Source organism: Gavialis gangeticus, unplaced genomic scaffold, assembly GCF_001723915.1.
Source record: "Gavialis gangeticus isolate Ggan-Ray unplaced genomic scaffold, GavGan_comp1, whole genome shotgun sequence".
Lineage (NCBI taxonomy): Eukaryota > Metazoa > Chordata > Crocodylia > Gavialidae > Gavialis > Gavialis gangeticus.
In genome coordinates this window covers 20,270,601-20,286,896 of record NW_017729014.1, presented here as the reverse complement: position 1 = coordinate 20,286,896, position 16,296 = coordinate 20,270,601, and the positions used below count along the sequence as shown (strand labels likewise).

Genomic DNA, 16,296 nt, shown 5'->3' with positions numbered 1-16,296 from the left:
AGGGGGATAAAAGGGGCAGCGTGGGCTGACTCAGGAGAGACCAGTGAGGGACAACAAGGAAGGAGCTCCACAGAGCTGGCAAGAGCTGAGTCAGTGGGGCAGGAGCAGTGCCCTGGAAGAGCCTGAAAGAGCAGGACCTGCAGGCAGCAGTGGGACCCTCAGCAGCGCTGCGTGTGGCTGGCAGGAGCGGCCCCCACTGGGCTCCAGGATCCCCCAGGAGAGGCTGCAGCCAGCAGGAGAGGCTCCCTCACTCCAGCAAGGATCTGAGCAGTGACCTGAGGGGTTCCCAGCTCTGCTTCCAGCTCCTGCAATCAGAGGCCAGGCAGCTCGACATGAGGCCGGGGCTTTGGGAAGGTCAAGACCCCAAGCAGGCTGGAGCAGTGCCCCCAGCAGTGGCTGTGTGGCAGCAGTCCTGCCTACCACGTGGGTTCAAGTCCTAGCTGAGGTGACTTGGGGTGAGTGAGCTAACAAGAAGCAAATCTTCTTGCAGTGGAAAGGGGCCATTGTGTTTTCCCCCTTTCTCCCCCTCCAGGTACCAAGGCCCTATGTTTCCTTGTCATTTGACATTTTGCATTTTGTGCCTTTTTATATTTCACCAACCCATATCGTTTGTGCTGCTGTTTGTGTTTTATATTTTGTTAACCCTGTTTTTTGTCAGTGATTGTAAGTGTCTAACCTTTGTTGAATCCTGCCCCCTTGGGGCGTTGTAGTGTCCACTAGACCCTCTGATTTATGCCTGTTAAATTCCCAGTATTAAAAGGTACATAGTTAAGTCCCCACTGGTGGTCTGGCTCTGCTCTATAGGGGGAGGAAAGTCCCTACACCTCCCACAGCGCTTGTGCACCTGCTTTGATCCCTTCAACTGGAGAGGGGATACCTCTTGGAGTACCTCCTGGGTTACAGAGACATCAAGATAATTGCAAGACGCTTCCTCCCTTGGCTTCCTCATCTGCTGCCTGGAGCCTCCTCAACTCATCTGTGCCAACCAAGCCCCCATTGCTGCTTCTGCTTCCCTATGTCTCATGCCTCCTCCCTCTGTTCAGAGGTGCCAGCACCTTCTCCACCAGTTGCATCTGCTGGGTATTTGCATGTTCTGCGATTTGCATACGTTCTTAACGAGCTTGCATTTGCCGCTGCGCCTCCTCGGAGAGCAATTTGTTGGAAACCTCAAAGCCCCAATCTCATCAAGGCTGATAACGACCTACAAGGGAAGGGGAGGCTTCCACCTGCTGCTGCTTCCAGCCAACAAGCCCCCTCCTGGTTCCCATCCATTTGCTTTTGGCAGCTGATGCACTTTGCTCACCAAGGTGGCCTGGAGAGACAGACGGGAGAGGAGCTCGTGGGACAGGTGGACAGAGGGTACTTCGAGCCACGCGTGATGCTGCGGCAATGATACTGGGATGGAAAGTGGTGTTGTTTCATTTGGTTTGCTTCATTTCAAGGGGGAGATAACAGCCCATGGTAAGTAGGCCCCACACCTGAGGCTGGAGGATACCAGCTCACATGCACTGAAGATCAGTGGATTCATGCATCTTCTTTCGACTTTAAATGGAGCCAAGTGCGGTGTCTGCAGCTACACAGACAAAATACAGCAGTGAAGGAGCGTGCAGAAAGCTGCCAACACAGAAGCCAACTGTCCTGACCCGGACGGCTCTCCATTACATGAGAGTGACTGCATCAGGGATGTTCACAGGGTCAATTTGGCAACCAGGAGACTGAGATATGGTTTGAATTCTTCCCACATATACAAGAAATTTGATTCATCACGGCCTTGCTCCAAATGTCCAATCATGTATTATTACTGTTGTGGCCCCATCTGGGATTAGAGGCCTATTATGCAAGGGACTGTACTTAATCAGCCTGGGACAATGCCAATCCAAAGAGATACACTGGGTTATAAATAATAACCGGACCTCTTGTTTGTCTAGGGCAATCAAAACACATTCACATCTGCAATGAACCCAGCTAAACACTCAGGGGGGAGGCCCTACTCTGGGAAATCACACATTTTTCAGGAGACAAGCGGAGCAGAAAATCTTTGTCGGGACGAACCGAGGAAGCTTCCCACACTGCAAGCGCCTGATGTGGAACAGGAGCACTGAATCACGGAGGAGTCAGCACATGGCCAAGGGTGAATAGATTAGCTCTCCTTATGCTGCGAAAACAATGAGGCATCGTACTGGCGGCTCTTTAAAAATCAGAGTAAAGCACAGGAGACACCGATCAGGAGAGTGCTGCGCAGAACCATTTGTATTCTGGTTTTGTGCTTGCTAAATTATTTTATTAGGAGGGAGAGAAAACTAGAAGCCTTTGAAATCAGGTGCATCTTTGCTGGAGTGAATGGCTGCCTCTCCAGAAATCCAGCTACCGAGGCCTCTATCAGAGCAATATATACCGGAGCCAGAGTTGCTTGATGCAAACTCGCACAACTGCATTCACATCAGTGGAGCCCTGCTGATTTCCATCAGGTGAGGCGCAGGGTGGCTGCATTCAGCAGCTTAGCAGTCAGTGTTTGGTTCGAGGTGGAGATTGTCCCGTTGACACTGGTGGAGTTGCTCTGGTTGGTGCCAGCTGAGGATCAGCCCTGTGCCAGCACTACCAGCTTGCAGGCCCGTGACGTATTCTGCAACGGGGCAGGATTATTAACAGCTTTTGGGCTTCAGGGACTCCTCCAGGGCCTGGCAGGCTGAGCACCACCTCTTCATTTTCATTCAGGCCGACCTCCCAACCAAGCAAGGCTGAGCCAAGGACTGGGCCCTGCATGAACAAGCACGAAGCTGTGTCACCTGCAATCTTGGTACCACCAACCAGAGACCACTGGTCGTCTTGCGGTACTGATTAGGGAGCACTGGCGGTCCCGCACCACCAATCAGAGGGCTCTGGTGGTCTCATGCCACCAATCAGAAATCACTATCAGCCCACTCCGAGGGCACGAGTGAGCCTTCCCTACCAGTCGGGGATTGCCACCCCATCAAGCAGAGCGCTAGCGGTCCACTGTTTCCAATCAATGCTGCCTGTATTGTGTCTTCGGTAATACCTCCCTCCTGCTGCTTGATGAAGCCAGTGCCCTAATCCCTGCTTTTCACACCATGAGCCAAGCCTGTATTAAATCGAGGTCATTGAGGTGAGTGTTTTTGCAGCTGTTTTAACTTAAGATATCATCAAGCTTTGGTGCACCCTGCCCGCAGCGGGCATCATAGCCAGGTTCATGCAGGCTATGTGTCGACTCACGATACGTGGCTGTTGTCTTCACGTCCCAGCACGGAAGTGGCACATGCCGCCAGGGGACACCTGGATGAAGGAGCAGCAAGACCATCACCTCCTCCAGGCTGGACAATGCCCTTGGAGACCTCTGTCCCTGCCCAGGCTAACAGCATAGCCCGTGGCTGCCAACAGGTCAGGTTGGGAGGCCCGAGCAGCTCACGTGCCCTTGCACAAAGCTTTCTCCCCGCGGATCCGGCTGCTGTGATTAACAGGCAGGAGGAGACACCTGCGCGGGGAATTAGGACCCTGCAGCACAGGGGCTGAGCTCCCCGCCGAGCAGCTGAAACATAAAAGGAGGCATTGCTGCTGAACAGAGATGGCAGTTTGTGTTTATCTCTCCTGTCATTTACGGGCCCAGGCTCGGCTGCTGTTACTGCTCAGTTCAATATTTAATTTTCACATAAACCAGAGGCTTGTTGCTTTTTTTTTCCACCCCCCTGTTTTCTTTAATTCCCTCTGGCTGAGGCTGCCGATCTGCTGGGCTTTTATTGTGTTCCCTTTCATGGGATTTTTTTCTGGGAGACGGGAGGGCCCTTCTTCCGCAGACATCAGAGTCCGGCTCAGCTTTCCATCGCAGGGTCGCTCCGGTCCCCCTGCTCCTCTTCTGCTTTGGTGCCTGGGATTTTACCCTGTCGCCTGGAGGATGCTGAAATGGGAGGGCGAGGGCATCATGCAGTACTGCCCACATGTAATGAGATTAATTGGATTGCATGAGCGTATCAGGGAGACCCAGGGAACGTATGTCTAGGTGCTGGGCAGCGATGGGCGGTGACTTTAAAGGTGCAAACCCTAGGTGTCGGGTAGCCACAGGAAGCACGTTGGGGCTACAGCACTATTGCTGTCAGACACTTGCTCAAGTCATCCTGCTTGAAGCTGGAACAGGACCCATGTCCAAAAGTTTTCCAAGTCCGACAGCATTGGGTTCGGGTTCAGCCCATTTTAGAGGTAGCACCATGCTGCAAAGCTCACAACCCCATCTTGAGCCAGCTGCAAAGTCTGGGGGAGTTTGCAAAATTTGTCTTCGGTTGGGTTGTAAGCCTCACATATCTGTAACTCCATCGGCTTCAATGGGGCAACTTATTATGCACATCCACTGGGTTCCAGGTCTAGCCCATATACAGGAGAAGAGGCAGCTCCATAGCAGATGCAAATCAATGGCTTTCCATTGATACCAGTTTACATCAGCTGAGAGGAGAGACCATCGCCTGTGACCAGGCAGCTCACAGTCCCAAGAGAGAAAGCCACACTGGGGTGTGGGCAAGGTAGGAGACAAGAACAGCAGGAGAGAAGAATGAGGCACTGCTCATTAACCCTCCTCTGGGCCTCCACATTCCCAGCTGTAAATGGGCATTAATAGCACCCCCAACCTCCCTGGGACAATTTCATTGTTAGCATCTGTGAGATCCTTGGTCAGAAGAGGCTGCTGCGCGTTGCTGCTTAACCCTAAGTGTCCAAAATGCAAGAGCCACATTGCCAAAACTCCCAAGAGAGACTTTAAAAATAACTTTAAAAAAAATACCCCAAAGCGCATGGTGCTTTTTCTTTGTACACTGGTTTCAGACATTCGAGGGAGAGGAGGTGCTCTGGGACAAGCACGTGGAAGATGGCCCCCGCAGCCCCAAAGGCCCCACACTGGCCAAAGCACATTGGAGCCCATGTCTGAGGGTCCTAGGACCCCATGGGGCTGAGCCACGGGGGCTGTTTGGAGCTGCCTGTCAAGGAGCTGTGGGGAAGGGGGGAGACATTTGCCGTGATGCAGTGACTCACACGTTTGAGTAATACGGTAACAGTGGGGGAGGCAGTCGCATCCCTCTCGGAGCAGGCTGGGATGTGTCACCGGCTGTACGACTGCAAACTGCTATTCGCCCATGAACTTGACTAATTGCACACGCTGCAAACACCTGCTCAGCAGCAGGACTGGGGGCGGGCGGGTGTGCAGAACAGGCGTGGGGGGTGATGACAGAGCGAGGGGGCCTGGGGGGTGTGCATGGGCACAGCACGTGTGTGGACAATGTTTGTTGTACGTGTGTCCATAGGATGTGTGGGTGTGCAAGGCGGCGCTGCAATGTGCTTTGCACAGAGGTGCGTGACGTGACCCATGTGTCTGAGGGTTTGGGTGGACCAGTGCCATGCTGCAGTGGGTGCGTGTGTGTTGGGGAATATCTCAGCACATGAGTGTGTTGCCCTGGGGCACGTATGTGGGTGTACGTGTGACATACAGGTATATAGCATGTCTCTTCTCCATCTTCATCATTGTAGGGCCCGGCCGCTGTCTCAGCTGGTGACGCTCTGGGGACAGGACTTGTACAATCTGTCTGCTGGGGCTCGGGGCACATTGCCAGGTCACTCACCCTGTCTTTCTCCCCGACAGCTCCTCCCACCTCTATCTCAGTCATCGCCGCAGACACGCCAGCCCCTTTCAGCCGCTACGAGCCACAGAACTTCACCTTGGTCTGCATCGTCTCTGGGGGGAAGCCTGCCCCACTGGTGAGTGTGCACCGGGGACCCTGCGGCCACTGTTTCTTACCCAGCCCGGCCAGGGATGTCTGCCTGCCGAGCCCTCCATCTCCCCAGCCCTCTGGGCTATGCCCAGGCTGAGCATGGGTGAGCGTGCATGCCCTGCGGGGTTGCTAGAGAGTGCCTGGGGAGCGGCATTGCCAGCGCAGGTTGAAATCGGGACCCCCAGAATTACCTACAGGCCAAAGGGACACTCCCATTTCATGTGCATGGATGGCGATTAGACTACCACCAGCGCCTGCATCCTCCAGCCCAAGCCAGCTGTGCACAGGCTGGCTGGTGAAAGGGGATGATGCTCCTGAAAGGAGGAGCACTGAGGGCAGGCACATCCATTGAATCATAAAGCCACAGAAAACGAGGGTGGGAAGGGACCTCAGGAGGTCACATTTAGTCCAGCCTCCTGCTCCAAGCAGGACCAGCCCCGTGTACATCATCCCAGCCAAAGCTTTGGGGTCCAATGCAGGTGGAAACCACCAGAGACGCCTCCGTTCCCTATGGAGAGCGGCTCAGCGAAGGCAATCATGGGGGTAGCACAGACTGAAAGCAGGGAGGGAGGCACAGCTGCACTGCAAGAGGGTTGTGGGAGGGTGCAGGTCAGGATCGATGGGCCCAAGCAGAGCTGCTGGAAAGCACTCAGGGCTGGAGGAACCGAGGGAGCTGAGGTCTCGACTGAGAGGCATCGGCAGAGCAGCACGTGGGGGGAGCACAGGAGTGGGAGAGCAAGGGGCCGGGGGCCTGCGGTGCAGGGGCAGAGTCTTGGTTGAAAGCCACTCCTGTTTCCCCTCAAACAGCAAGCAAAGCAAAGCATCACAAGCCAGCAGCAAAAATGCTCCCGTTGCAGAGAACAGGTAGAGCTGCTGCCCTCTCCTGGAAAAACCAGGCCAGAGCCCAGCGACGGCTGTTGAAGGCTGTGATACAGAGCGGTGCCTGCTGCCTCGCCTAGGGCAGCGTGGTTTCGGGAGGGGGGCATTGGTGCAGAGGCGGCCCAGGCATCGGGTCTGTGCCCTGCCTCTGCTGGGGGGGCAGTGCTGTCATTCGTATGCCCTCCCATTTCCCAGCTGCATGAGACACAGGTGGGCGGATTAAGGGTATGGATTAGGGCAGAGGGGGGCATGTGGGGGGTGCTGGGTAGTTATGAGCGGCTGTGCTGAGCAGGAGGGCGCTGGGGCTCTGGAGCTGAGCCCCACCAGCCTCAGTTACTTCTCAACTGGGGTAACTCCACCCGTATCCTTCAAAGAATCACTGGTGCAAGTTACACCTGTTTCATTTTATCCATCCCTGCTCATCCCAAAGCAGCGTTTGCAAAAGGCGCAGAGACTGTTCCTTGCTCCCCTACCACCCAGCAGCCAGGCACCGCGACAGCAACCTGTGTGATGAGTTATCCCAGGGTAGCTGCACATCTGTCTGTCCCTGATCCCTGTGTAATTGGCTTGGGTTTACAAATCACCCCAGGGTATGCGTGCACATCTGTCCATGTCCACACGGAGAGGTCCTTTTCTTCACCAGCCTTCTGGGAACCCAGAACAGTGCAGTTAAATGGGAGATATTTCGCTGCATCAGGGGCTGCCTTCATCAGGCTTTCTCTTCTTTCAAGGCAGCCTCTGAACTTATTTCCTGAATGATTTTCCTTTAAATAAACATAAGCAGGAGGCCAATGGGGTTCCTTTCTCTTTCAAAGGCTCGGGAGGTGTTTCTGCGCGTTCAGGCTGATGTTTAAGGCATTTAAATAAAAATATTTTGCTATTTTTAAAACACTTACCACCAAACAGTCCCGCCGCCTTTACATTGCACTGCAACTTCAGAGACTTGAAAGGAGCTCTTTGAAATGGAATACAATCCTGCTTTAGCGAGGCTCTGCAAAGCCCTACGCGGGCATTGTGTCTGCAAGGGATTTTCATGCTGAACTCCCAATACTCAGACCTGCCCCTCACCCCAGCACATTGACTCCTTCCCTCCTGACGTCCCCTTCCTTTGCTCAGGCACACTCACCCTCACACCCCCACATGTTCCCTCACACATGTGTGTGCACACACCTTGGATAGGCAGATGCACATGCCTTCACACTTGTGCATGCACCTTCAGAGACAACCTGCATGCATGCGTGAACACACACACACACACTTCCTCACCTTCAGCTATACCTCCGTTGTTTGTATTCCTTGCTTTCCAGTAGTGTCTAAAGGATCAGGGCCCCAGTGGACTGTGGGAGTGTCCTGCCACAAGCAGCTGCTGGAGGTGGACCAGAGAGACCGAGTGGGTGAGAAGGGGTGCAGCATAGAGGCAGCTGCACCATCACCTTCACCCTCAGACTGCCTCAGGCAGATGCCCGCCCCTACCCTCCTGCACACACAAGCCCTCACTATCACACTCAGCGTGCTTCACATCCCCTTCTGGCTCTGCACACTCACTTGCTTCCTCTCACATACACACTTCAGCCTATTCTTCCGTTCACGCTCACCTTATCACTACCACGCTCGGATTCTTATGTCCCCTCTCTCTCGCACACACGCACTTTCTTAGTCTGTGACACAACCATTCACACTCCTGTGTTTCATGCACACACGCCACTTGGGGGCTCGGCTGCTCGCTGACACAATAGATGCACGTGCCTCTCTGCTTCTCTCTCTTGTACATCTCACTTTGCACGTGCATTTTCTGTCCCGGTGCCAGTGAGGCAGCCCAGGACAGAAAAGCAGTGAGCAGGGTGGGAGCTCACTGCTATTTCAGTACTTTATTTCATGCTGGCTGCCTCCCAGACTCAAATTCGGTCCTAGCCCAGGAAACCGTCCTGTCTGCCGGCCTCTTGACGTGTCCAAGTTTCCATCGCAGCTGTCCCTGTCCCCCTGGCAGGTCTGGGTGTACCTGAAAGTCACTGTGGGTAATACAGAGCAGCGGCTTTAGGGACTGGTTCTGCTAGGGCTGGTCCTTTTAGCTGCCAGCACCTAGGACCAGGAAGTTGGTGGGACCCAGTTCTGGTCCCAGCTGAGCTCATCCTGATGGAGCTGATTTCTGGCCTGTGCTGCAAGAGCACGAGGTGGAGCAGAAAGATGGAAGCTAATACAGCCTCAGTCCTACTCTCACTCGTGCCTCTTTCAGCTCCTCGCCATGTTTTGCAACCACTCCGACATAAGCCGTTGGGTTCCCGGGGATCTGTGGACGGCTGAAGGCACGAGCAGCCAGCGGAGGGCATAAGCCAGGGGACATCACACCTCGGTTGGGTGTTGAGAGGGAGCAGCTGAAGGCTTCGTCCCACAGGGAGTTTCCCTATGGCACGGCACGACCTGCAGGTCACAGCCACACAGGCAGGGTGTGCATCCCAAAGAGAGCCTTGCACGTGTGGGCATAGGCACCTCCGGTCTCTAGGGAAGTCTGTGTAATGGGTGAAAGCATCAGCAGAGTTGTCCTTCCTCCAAGACAGTGCTTGGCCCGGCTGGTCTCTCCTGGGGGTCCCAGCACACCAGGGAGGTGGGGGGCGTCTTGGCTAGTGCAGAGAGGATGGTCTGGGCAATGCAGCGGGTGGCAGGAGCCCATGGCCCTCTCCCTCTGCCCCTCCAGGTGTACTTCAAGAGAGACGGGGAGCTCCTAGAGGTGGTGCCCCTCGTGGAGCCTCCGGCCAGCGCTGCCGGGTTGCAAGACGGCCGAGCTCCCCGCAACCTGCTGAACCGCGACCTGGACGACACCAAGATGCAGAAGTCCCTGTCCCTCCTGGACGTGGAGGAGCGGGGGGGGCGGCCATACACTGAGGACCCCTTCAAGAGCCTCACCGCCGACCCGGGACTTCTCTTCAGCCCAGCCACGGAGATCATCCCAGAGACTGTGGTGAGCTTGGAGTTCCCGCGGTGGGTCCCCAGCACGGAGCCCATCTACTACTTCCACCACACGCACATCCCCATCAGCGACGGCACCGTGGAGGTGCGGGCCATGCTCATGTGGACACTTAACCCGCAGATAGACAATGAGGCGCTCTTCAGCTGTGAAGTCAAGCACCCTGCCCTCTCCATGCCTATGCAGTCCGAGGTCACGCTAGGTAAGGCCTGCGTTTCTCTCGTCTTGCCGTCCGAATGTGGGGATGGAGCGGGGAAGTTGGCCGGGGGGGCATGGTTTAAAGGGCAAGATGTAACTTGTAATTGCCTGGACCCGCAACTCATTGCTCGTGTTCAAGGTAATGAATACGGTCTCACTTTTCCAAGCACTCCTCCATCTCTCTCTTCCATTTCCTTTCCTACCCCACCTTCTCTCTCTTCCTCTCTCCCAACCATCTTCCTTCACTCCACTTCTCTTCCACTCCCTTTTGCACCCTTTACATTGATTTCTCCTTCATGCCACCCTGGCTTGGGTGAAGATGGCCATACGTTCAGTGGCTTCCTCAAGATGCCCATGTCTGATCATTCAAGGACGTGGCTAGCAGTCAAGAGACTGGTACCCCACGGCCTCTGCCCAGGTGCAGAATATCATCACGAACTAAACAGGAGATGCTTGTTTCTTAGTGCCAGGCTGTTTAATTAAGCAAACAGGAGAGAGCCACTTTGATGCAGCAAAACAAAGACAAGATATTTCAATCTGTATTAAGTAGCAGCTGCCATTCATAAAGGAAAATAAGGTAACATCCATACATCAGGAGGCCATCGAGTGGGAGGGTGGGAATAATTACTATCTGGATGACTCTGATGTTAGGGACAGAATAAGTAACTTAATCTTTCCTCCCACAAAATGCAAACACCTGGGTCTCCATAGCTCAGAAATTGAGCCCCACCACCCTACTTTCCATTAACTACGCCTTCCCTAACCTAGGCCACATCTGCCCCCAGCCTTTCTGGTGACAGACAACAGCCACCCCAGGGAAGCAGCCAGAGCATTTCTCTCTGCGCAGTTCCCAGCAGCCACGTGCAGTCCCACTGCTGCAGCTTTATCAGCAAGGGGTGGATGCACCCTGGGAAGGTGCCGGTGGCTGAAGGGACCATGGCAGCCAGCAGAAAGCATGGGCATGTCTGCATGGGTGCTGGGTAGCAGCTGAGCCCACCTGGGCTTTTCACTGGATCCCCTGCCCAGATTCAGCAGTGAGGATAGCAGCTATTGGGTCTTCTGGGCTTTCAGCTCAAAGCCTCCCATCGGCTCAGAGCTTCCCATCCGCCCATCCAGCGGAGGGTAACCAAAATGGTTCAGGGCCTGGGGTACATGACTAATGAGGAGAGGCTGAGAGAAATGAGCTTATTTGGTCTGCAGAGAGAAGACTGAGGGGGATTGAATAGCAGCCTACAAGTCCCTGCAGAGGGTTTTAAAGAGGATGGAGCTGGACTGTCCTCAGTGGTGAAAGAGCAATGGGCTCATGTTGCAGCAAGGGAGGTTTAGGTTGGATATTAGGAAAAACTTTCGCACAAGGAGGGTTGTAAAACACTGGAACAGGTGACCCAGAGAGCTGGTGGGCTCTCCATCCTTGGAGGTTTTTAAGACCTGGCTAGACAAAGCCTTGGCCGGGATGACGTAGCTGGGGCTGGTCCTGCTTTGAGCAGAGGCTTGGACTAGATGTGACCTCCTGAAGTCCCTTCACACCCTCATTTCTATGGTTCTGTGATCTGGAGCAGACTTTGCCTGTCCTGCATGGTGGATGCTGTGCTAGTGGGGCATCCCTGGGGGGCAACCCCTCTATCTGCCCCCAGAACGGGAGCAGCCTGGACTCAACTTCCCTGGTGCGCACCCTGCAAGTGAACTCTCCCCGGTCGAAGCAAGCTATCCACCATCCTCGAGAAAGCCATTAACGCCAGCCAATTAGAAGGGACCAGGGTCTTCTTTGCAAGCATGATGTAGCCAGCAACCAATCAGGAACTGGAAAAGACTCCTCCCCGCCCTTTTTCTGCACCTATCAGGGTCATCCAACAGAAAGAGCTTTCCCCCTGCAGCCTCGCCAGGTTGGAGTCCAACCAACAAATGCAGAATCAAAAGCCTTTGCAGTCCATTACCAATCCAGTGAGAGCAGCCTTCAGCCTTGAGTGATGGTTATTGCGGCCCGATGGAACAAAACTGGGATGAAAAGGAAATTACGGGTGGGAGGACAAGGGGAATCTTTTGCTGTCCCTCGTCTTTGGCAACTAGCGTCAAAACTAACGAGGCTTTGCAAGCGCCGGATCATGCTGAAGATATGAAAGCAGATCCTTTTCATTCCCCCTGCCCCCCCCGAAACCCACTTGTCAAGGCACTCAGTCTGTGACGTGAACCCCTCCAAAAAATAAATCACCAGGACTTCAAAAGACAAAGAACAGGAAAAACACGTTGCATCTTCCCAGTCATCGCCGAGTCCATCGGATGGCAAAAGCTTCTCTACGCGGCCCATTATTTTACAGCTCGGATGCGATTAAAGCCACTCTCATTAATTTTTCAGATTCCGGCACCCAAGATTAATTATCTCTTGCCTTTCACTGGAGCAAAAATATATATATAAAACCTCGCTCTGCAGACACGCTCCAGAATGAAAAGGTCACGGTGTGATTGTTAAATGAAGTGGCTTCGATGGGATGGCGGGCGTAGCTGCCCATTGATCTCCCCGAACACCGACAGTACTTTACACCATGCAACCCCTGGCACAAATCCCGCACCCCTTTAAGTTGCAAGCGCCGCAGCGCCCTTTCGGATAATGAACCCCCAGTTTCCACGCAGACCCCAGCTCCGTCAGAGGTGAGAAGAGCGTTTGATGCGAGTACTGCCTGACAAAAAAACATGAACGCGGCACTTGGGTTGCCCCGTCGTGTCAGCCACCCTTTGAACCTCTGAAAACTGGGAAAGGCAGGTGCTAAGGATCACGTCGATGCAACCTTCTATCTTTCCTCCATCGCCTGCCCGCCTCCCGGAGTGGGCAATCATCTCTGGGTATTATGCATGCTAGGCATAGCTGTGCCAAGTGGTGGAGGGCTTGACTGGAGTTGAGACTGATGCAAAGAAAGGGCCCTGTCCCCTTTGAGGGGGGATCTGAAGTGCTCTCTCTGCCTGCCCATCCCCAGCCCAGTGCTGGATCAAAGGAAAGAGGCCTGTGAGTGTTAAGAGACGGTGCCTCGCTACAGTGATCATTTCTGACGGTTGTGGCAGTGGGTGTGCTATGGCGGGGGGGATCTTCTCGTGATGGGACCCATCATCAGTGGGAGCTGGCGAGGCCCCTTTGGGCAGCAGCTGCACTTTTTGAATCTGGTTGCAACATCGTCTCTGGGCTGTTGATGAGCATGGCATCCTTGCCGTGAGAGAGAAGGGCTGTAAAAAGCGGGGGGAGAAGAGTTGCTAACTTCAGAAAGTCTGGAGTCATGCCTGTGGAAGAAGCTCATGGAAAATGGGTGCAGGTATCTCCAGCTCGGCACAGCTTCCCCCCAAGCACAAGCTTAGCTTTAGCAGGGAGATGCTGCATGATGACTGGTCATGTGTCTTGTTTCCCGAAGGCGAGCTTTATCTGCACAGGCAGTTCAAAACTGCAAAGACTGTGTCTTTGATGGGTACATCGAGTTATCGGTCAGGAAGGGCAGACTTAGAGTCGCGTTCTCGTTCCTGATTGTCAGAAGTTCAAGTGAAATACCTTCATTTTTTTCTGGGGTTTGAGTGTTGCCGGACCCAATGGGCTGGCTTCCTCTGCCTGAAGAAGGGTGTTTGTACCCTAAAGCTTGCGCAGAAGAATTTTTCCAACTATTTTAGTGGATCTAATAAAAGATATCGGATTTCCCCAAAAAACCTTGTCTACCTAGTGGGCATTTTAGACCGTCGTAGCTAGCAAACAGCTTGCAGCTGACATGCTGGGTAAAAACAACGTCTAGCTTTCACGGGGGCTTTTCATCAGTAGCTGTCCCCCCACTTTGCAGAGGTGGTCAGCTTTTTATCCTTGTTTTGATCCTTGGGGAAAGCGAGGCACAAGGAAGGCCTTAGCACAGCCAGGCGGCCAGTGGCAGAACTGGGAACAGAAGCCAGGTCTCGAGTCTCAAGCCAGCGTTCGCTCGTTTTGGCCCCCCCGGTCCGATCTGACGCCACGACCCAAGAAGTGGAGTTTAGGTTTTATGTTTGTGATGGAGCCCCACCAAGATCGTGGCGCCCGCCCGAGAGGGGAAGTGTAGCAGAAGACCCCCTCCTTCCAACTCCGTTTTCTGCCGCTCGTCACAATCCCGGCAGCTGCACTTCTGGTGGCAAAGATAACTGAGGTGCCACGAGAGGCCCATTCCCAAAGCCGAACCCCGCCGCCGGGTGCCGTGCACCGATCCAGGAGGCGAACAGCACCGCTCCATCCATCCAGCGAGGCGTTAATCCCCTCTGAAAGGTCATTAAAATGGATCTGGCTCCAACACCCCCTGGCTCCACCATCTCCCCCCCTCCCGCCCCACCAGCCTGCCGTGGCTGGAAAAAGATTAGCCGCTGTCTAAAAGGAGCTAATCCCAAGAACGGTGTCCTGATCAAACAGCTCACTGAGCCTCGCCTTGCAAAGAACGACTCTCTCCTGTCAGGCTCCGGCATTTACATATTAAAGACAAAATACCTTTTATGTTAATCCTGGCTGGAAAGCCGCCTTTGGCTGAGGGAGACATAAATCTTACACCTCCAAGACAATGGGTTTCCGCAGAAACAGCTAAATGCTTTGCAGACAGGTACTTGCTAAGCCGAACCCCCCGCTCCTCCTTGAGAAGCGATGCTATATATAGCTGCCTGCCCTTCCTGATGCTATCGGAGATAATAGGTGCAAGGCCCACATCCACTCCCACTCAGGAGAAAAGATACGGCGGGGATAGTTATGCAGCAACCTCTTTTTGCCTCCCCATCTCAGCAGTAATGCCTCTTTCTCCTCCGGGGAATGAGATCTGCGGGACTCTGTACTTTTGGACATATTATAACTATTCTAGCTGGGCTGTCCCCTTCCTACCCAGACCAGAGCCCAGGATTGGCACGGTACAAACCCATTCCCCAAAGACAGGCCCCGCCAGAAGAGCTTCCAGTTGGTACAGACAAGACAGACGGAGACTGTTACCCCCCTTTTAGAGATGGAGAACTGAGGCACCCAAGCACCTGGGAACATCACAGTCTCGATGTCTCCGACCCCATCCACATTGGGCCCATCTCAAACCTAAGCAACCTAGTCAAGGCTGAATCCTGTTTCGCTTTACCTGCCTCAACAAACCAGTCTGCCAGCTGTCTAACTGCTGTCTATGGCCTTTAGAGACACTTTGCAATGCTCTTTCACCCGCACCGTGGCCACACGATCATCGCGCAGCTCCTGATCATGCATGTTAATCTGTGCTCTGGCCAGGCAGGATAAGTCCCAAAACTACCCAGCAGCTGAGTGATAAGGAACAGGAGGCTGAAGCGTCTAGTCCCTGTCACCCAGAAGGGCTTTTAATCTATTTCTGACAGCCCAGCACAATGTCTTGGCCCCCAGGCTGTAGCCTGGTGCATCACCCAGTGCCACCACTACACATCACCCAGTGCCACCACTGTGCATCATCCAGTGCTACCACTAGGCATCACCCACTGCCATGACTGCGCATCACCCAGTGCCATCTGCTCTCTTCCTCCTGTTCCCACATATCTGCCTCTCTTCACTGCGCAGGGAACTGGTTTCAAAAGGAGCACTAGAGAGGCCACAACAATACCTGCCCTGTGGCTTGGCACCTAGCATGCTGTGCTGGAACATCAAAGACATGTATCTTCAAATCCCCTCTCATTCAAGGGGCCTATCACCTGCACCTTCCACTGCCTGGGTGAGCACAGAGGGCCCTAAGGACTCAGCTTTTGGTGCGGAAACACGGGAGCCCCCCTCCTCAATCTGCCTGACCAGCCTGTAGCCTGCTCTGCATGCTCAGTAGCCGCGTGGACACAGACCGTGTACAAGTGCCACAAACTGTATGCAGCCAGGAAACTGCAGTTTGGGCAACCCTCGCTGTGAAATAGGAATCTGCCCTTAGGGTCGGAGAGAGACAGCTCTCTGCCCTAGCTGGACACTGGTGGGCTGGGACCTCTTGCTCCAGCTGTATTAGTTCAGCACTTTAGCTCTGGAAGTCCCAGCATCAGCCCTCACTGATGACTAAGAAGGACCCTATGACATCAACCCTGGATGTGACAAAGCGAGCAGGTGTAAACGAGGAGGTGACACTCCCACCCACTGTGTCCTTCCTAGCAGTGAACTTGGCAGCAGAGGCCGCTGGTAGCATCTCTGCCAGCAATAAAATACCCGACGCCCAAACTTCTGCTTGGAGTTGTCACAAGCAAGGAAAAGTCAAGCCAGCACTGCAGATACTTTCACCTGAGAAGTCTTCAGGACCGAGGCCTGAGCTCTCAGAGGCAGCTGAACCGCCACCCGATCATTCGCCCTCGAACGCTGGGCAGAGCCAATTCCAGGTCTGAGCTCTGCAGCTCAGGGCCGTCTCTGCAGGGTGCCGTTCATCAAGCGTCCCCGCTCACCTCAATGCTGCCCAACCTGAGGATCTCAGAGGAGGAACCAAGAGGCAAAGTCTGAGACCGGCTGAGCTCTCCCAGACAGCCAGTCACCCCATAGCCGCATGG

The 16,296-nt window shown here is 54.2% G+C and overlaps 1 protein-coding gene across 2 annotated transcripts in view; it reads left to right on the top strand.

The window, feature by feature from the left end:
- IGSF21 (immunoglobin superfamily member 21) overlaps window positions 1–16,296 on the top strand; it is a 272,287-nt gene that overhangs the window by 233,818 nt on the left and 22,173 nt on the right. Inside the window, exons 5-7 of one of the 2 annotated variants that reach the window (XM_019511926.1) lie at window positions 5,636–5,751; window positions 9,337–9,600; window positions 9,730–9,808. In XM_019511926.1, coding sequence (XP_019367471.1) covers window positions 5,636–5,751; window positions 9,337–9,600; window positions 9,730–9,808 — 459 coding nt within the window. Of the gene's footprint in view, window positions 1–5,635; window positions 5,752–9,336; window positions 9,809–16,296 lie in introns of both variants that reach the window. The other variant, XM_019511925.1, reaches the window with a different exon arrangement.